Here is a 5,769-nt window from a genome sequence, read left to right on the forward strand (position 1 = left end):
TATATTTACTATCCAAATGCTTTTTTTTATTGTTATATATTAATTTCATTTTTATTTACACTACATTTCATTCCCATTAGGTGTAGATATAGAATAAAGGTTAAAGATATGTTCTTGAAGTTCTTGGTATTGCTTTGTAATTATTTATTAGCATTGCAAAGCTCATAAATAATTTATGTGCTGGTAAAAAAAATTATATATATATATATATATATATATATATATATATATATATATATNATATATATATATATATATATATATATATATATATATATATATATAAAAGATGATACACTTTTTTTGTTTGTATGTTTACTTATTTTATTGTTAATAATATAATTATTAACTTATTTATTACGTGGTCATATTTTGCAGTTTGTTATATTTTAAAGTTTAGATTAAAACTTTTAATACAATTTTAATATTATGTTTTAATACAATTTTGATCCAACACTTCATATTATGTTTCAATAATCTTATTATGTTCCAATACCATAATTATTTATTATGTTCATTATCTAATTATTATTTTATACGAAATATTTTATTATTTATTATATACAAGTATTGTTTACAGATGTTACAGATGGATATATTGATTCTTTGATTTGTAGTTATTTTATATGGAATAATATTTAAAGTTTAGTTCAAGTTAATATTATTATTAAAATTTATAATTAACTTCCAATCAATTTTAAAATATTAATTATCAACTCAGAATGGATTTATGAATAATTTACACAAAATTTTTATTTTTCAAACCATTCCATTAATTTTGTTCCTTCCCAACAGTAATATTTTCTCAAAAATTGTCTTTCCTTAAAAACTCTTTCATAATAACATTTTTATAGTAATAATAATGTAATTCTTTCTATTGAGATACATTATGAAAAAATTTGATTTAATTAAAAATCAATTATAAATTTAGATTAAAATATTAAAAAACTTAAAATAAAATAAATTGTGCCAGTAATTATTACATTTCAACCTTTAAAAAAAATGAGAAAAAACCGATGCAGTAATAGGATGGATGAGAGGAGAGATATATTTGAAGGGCAGAGACATTTTGCTGTTTCCTTTGGTCTCACCATCCCACGCGCAGTGGCATCTAAGAAACAGGCACCATGTCACTTCTTAACCAGCTTTTTAACAGAGGCGTTTTGGGAACTCGATGGTGATTTCCGATTGCTTATATGATTTCAATTTTCTGATTCTCATAACGATGCATGATTTAGGTTTTGAGATTTTCTATGTCACTGGATTTTACGTTCCTCAAGCTAGTCTTGCTCAATTTTTTCTTCTTTTTTCATACTCTTGCTCAAATTGTAATTGAAATGTTTTTTTTTCTTTTTTCTTTTTTTGTGTCAAATTCAATTTCAGTTTTGACTCCTTTGGGTTTATTTACTTACTTGAAACAATGTAATGTAAGATATTGAGGTATATCCAATGTGTATAGCCAGATATTGGGTTATTGGGGAAAGTGAGCTATTCATATAAGGGCACGGATCCTTGGTTGATGTATCGTATCTATGTCTGTCCTTGGTGTGACTGTGATTGTTCAAAAGGTTGCTTTGCACTGTGGATTTTAATGAATGTTCTATAGGTTGTTCTCTGAACTATCTATCTATTACGAAGTACACCAGTGACCATTCGGCTTTTCGTTGTTTTTTTTTCATCTTGTAGCAAAACATGCCTGAACCTCGCAATTTCACGCATTAAGCTGCTACAGAACAAAAGAGATGTGCAACTGAAACAAATGTGCAAGGAGATAAGCCAATTCTTGCAGGCTGGCCAAGAGGCAATTGCTAGAATCCGGGTAATCCTTGAAGGGTTGGTTAATAGTTGTTAGTTTCTGTCTGGATCTTTTCTCCCTGTGTTGTGACATGCCTTTGTAAACTGTGCTAATTTAAATAGGTGGAGCATATTATACGAGAACAAAATATATGGGCTGCATACGAAATCTTGGAGTTGTTCTGTGAATTTGTTCTTGCGCGTGTACCTATAATTGAGAACCAGAGGTAAGTCCTCGGGTCATTAGAGTACTTATTGGCACATCGCATACTGTCATGCTGTGTATTTTCTCCATGGTTAACGGGCCTGAACTTTAGTACTCGTGCAAATCAGATTGTGATTTTCATGCTATTTTTCACAAATGTGAAATTGATCAATCTTTCTGAATCTTTCTGCTTCACTAAACTTTACTAGTGATCCCTGCTGACAATTTTCTCCAATGTCCTTCTTGGTGTCTTGCCTTTCATGGGGCTAAAAACTGTATAATGTACTCTCCTCACTGGTGCTTTCAGTGACTTTTGTGAATATACTCTCTTCACTTTCACAATTTATGAATCATGATTAAAAAATTATCATAACAATTTGCAATATAAATTATGATTCAATGACCTTGTTTCTGTTAAATAGGGTACAATGTATGGTTTTAAACTTGGTTTAGAAAAATTGTTTTTTACATAACATTAGGGAGGAATAGTGTACTTTACCCATACTTGATAATTTTTTTTTTTTAATATTCGTATGTGTTGTGTTTGTATATTGACCCTGTGCATACTGAAATATGTGACACTTTAATATGTGATGTCTGAACCTTGAAATGAGACATGCTACTTCAAGTTTATTTACGGAACTATTAGCAACTAAATAAATAAATTATTNTGCTGGCATTTATTGATCTTCCATGCGTTGAGTACTTTTATTTCTCTTTCAACTATAATTGGTTTTGTATACATTGTACCAAATCACTTTCAGAACAGAGAATATTCATTTTCATAACTGAATTGAGTTTTCTAACAGTTGCACCTTATACAATTTAAAGCAAAATATTTTTAGTCAAACTTGAAGCCTTCCTTCTCCACATGATAGGGAATGCCCCTCGGAATTGCGAGAAGCCATTGCAAGTATAATTTTTGCTGCTCCGAGATGTTCAGATGTACCAGACTTATTGCACGTCAAGAACTTGTTTACCACTAAATATGGGAAAGAATTTGTCTCTGCAGCATCAGAACTTCGTCCTGATTCAGGCGTAAACCGCACGGTGATATATCTCTACTTGCAGCTTGAGTAGCAAACTGTTTTAGCTTCTAAACAATTACATACTATCATTAGTCCATCTGTTCATCTGATATGATTTTTTTCAGATCATTGAAAAGCTTTCAGTTACTGCTCCATCTGGAGAGGTAAAACTCAAGGTCTTGAGGGAGATTGCTGAAGAATACAATATAGCATGGGATTCTTCTAAAACTGAGGCTGAATTTCGGAAAAATCATGAAGATCTTCTGGTAATTTTATCAGTAGATACTTGTTTCTTCCTTCATTCTTTTACATTAAAAATATTATCTACTACTAGATTTATGACATGCCATTGACAATAGATAGCATCTATATAACTAATGAGCTCTCACTTGTGTAACTATAATGGTTTACTACCATATTTATCGCTGACACTGACCCCAGAAATTACTGAGAATTTAATCCTAATCTCAGGGTACTTTGGTCTTGTGTGATTGTTCTACTATGAGCATTGGAAAGTGACTCTAGCTATTGAGGGTATTTGTCTTAAATCTCCTCACATATCTTCTGTATATGTCAGATAGTTTAGGTTGTTTGTCGATTATCTAACACAACCATCACCTTTTATATGGGCTGGGGACTATGTAAAGAACAGCAACAAGGATCCAAGTGGGCAGGTTTATAAGTGAGATATTCCGTGAATGCAGGAGATCTCGAGGTTATCTGTTTTTCATCAATTTTTCAAATATTAATGTGTCTATTTTATTCCAGTTTCCTGGACTTTTCAAGTGTAGCTTGTTTAATGGTGAGTTTGGTGATTTCCTTCTCATAGACATGATACAGGACTAAAATTGTTTGCAGGGTGGGTCCATTTATTATTAGTGGTAGTAATAATTTCCGTTATTTAGTGAAATGGTTCTCACCGCTTAACTCTGTCGTCAATCAATGTGAGTCTACAGCGCCTTAGAGTTCCTTTGAGTTGTATACGACTCAAATATTTAGAGTTCCTTTGAGTTGTATACGACTCAAATATATACGTTTATCTTAGAACTTGACATTTAGAAGCCTGTTTCCAGACAAGGGAAATCCAAATCTTGAATTCACTGACCTACGTATTATTTATAGATTTAAACTAAGTGTTGTGAACAAATATTCCAAGATTTTTAAAGTCATTATACTTTGTTGCCTACTTCTTTACTGTGGTGTCCGGAATTTACTCATCTTTTCTTAATTTTTATCATGATTTTCTCGTGTTACCTTAGGGAGGAGCAAAGCAACTTAGTGCTGGAGTTACGCTTTCTCATACGCCCAGCAGAAATGGTTCTAATAATTCACCATCTCGTACCACGGAACCTTCTAACAAGTCTGTGCATGATAAACAAGAATATAAACAACTTGAAGCTCCCAGCCTTTCTAACAATAATTCTGCATTGAATATTAATGAAATTGAACAGTCCCACAAAAATAATGATGTTCCCGTCGGAGATGCCCAAAGTGAGACAAGATTTCAGTCTTCTGATGTACTGGAGAAGGCGCGTGCTGCCATTGCTTCTGCAGATCGTGCATCAGCAGCTGCTCGTGCTGCTGCTGCACTAGTCCAGAATAGTTTTGCATCATTGAAGCTGGAAGGTAAATAAATCTTCAGTGGTCGTAATAACGGAAAAGAAACGTTAGGAACTAAATGCGAAAGGAGAAAGTGATGTTCTTTATTGCGGAGGTGACAGCTTCATACGCTTGTTTCAAGTAATAAGAATTGTGCGGTATGCATTGTATATTCTTAAATTCGTATATGTGTATCATTGCAACTTAACGAAATACTGAAGGGTGCGAACTTTTCTAAATCTGTCCTTATTCTTGCTACAGCAAATGATTGTGTTCATTTTCAAAATTTTTATAAATACTTATCATCTCAGGCATGTTTTATTGCAGGTATGGGATAAACTTTTTGTAGTTGTGATACTTGTTAGGTGTTGTGGCCTTTTCAACCCAACCCAACATGTGCAAGTGTGATGAGACCTTCATGTGCGTTAATATTTGACAGGATAGATTTTTTTATTAACATCCGCTGGTTATTATCAGTTATTATTTGAAGATGTGTGGGCTAAATGAGCAGACCGGTTACATTCACCTGGTCTTATGGTGGGCTATTTGGGTTCACTTAAATTAATATAAAAATAATTTTAAAGATAAATTATTTAACTTTTAAAATCAAGTCACAGTAAAGAAATCAGTTTTAGTTTTTATAAAGAATTAGTTTAATATATTAATTATATAATATGCATATGTTTTAATAAAGTAACGTTATTTTTAAAAAGTTTAGAAATGTAATTTTTATTTTAAAAAATGGGCTGATGTATGGTTAAGTTGAATAGCAGGTTAAGTAGGCAAGTTCAAATTATTTTTGAGTTAGATTATGTAATTCTTTTTCTATCTAGTCCAGCTTGAGTTTTGGACTTTTTGATAAGGTTTTTTCATCACTATTTTGTATTTTTGTTTCAAGTGTATTTCTTCTTGTACCTACATATTTCTACCTGCAGGTCCATGGGGTGTGTAAAAAGCAAAAATGCCCTTGGTCTCTGTCCTCTCCTTCTATGTTGTCACCACCACGGTCCTTTTTTGTCGCCATTCATCCAGTTGTGTCTTCTTTTGGTATACATTTTCTACCTCTCACTTAACTTAAAAGATGTCAACATATCACACTGTATTTTAGTGGAAGTCCTCTTATTTTTCAATAATGACTTTCCA

General features: G+C 31.9%; 1 protein-coding gene across 2 annotated transcripts; it reads left to right on the forward strand.

The window, feature by feature from the left end:
• The first annotated feature begins 1,025 nt into the window (after positions 1-1,025).
• On the forward strand, positions 1,026-5,143 carry LOC106769727 (IST1 homolog). Of its 2 annotated transcripts, XR_002669481.1 has the most exons (7): positions 1,026-1,177; positions 1,687-1,819; positions 1,918-2,021; positions 2,878-3,049; positions 3,153-3,293; positions 4,287-4,784; positions 4,954-5,143. XR_002669481.1 is itself a non-coding variant. In XM_014655460.2 (6 exons), exons 1-6 carry the CDS (start codon positions 1,128-1,130, stop codon positions 4,659-4,661), a joined length of 975 nt encoding a protein of 324 aa, XP_014510946.1. In that variant the 5' UTR covers positions 1,026-1,127; the 3' UTR covers positions 4,662-4,952. The 2 variants fall into 2 exon arrangements, 1 of the variants encoding a protein (XP_014510946.1); XM_014655460.2 differs by lacking the exon at positions 4,954-5,143 and having other exon boundaries at positions 4,287-4,952.
• The last annotated feature ends 626 nt before the right edge of the window (positions 5,144-5,769 follow it).

The sequence above is a fragment of the Vigna radiata genome, chromosome 8, assembly GCF_000741045.1.
Source record: "Vigna radiata var. radiata cultivar VC1973A chromosome 8, Vradiata_ver6, whole genome shotgun sequence".
Lineage (NCBI taxonomy): Eukaryota > Viridiplantae > Streptophyta > Magnoliopsida > Fabales > Fabaceae > Vigna > Vigna radiata.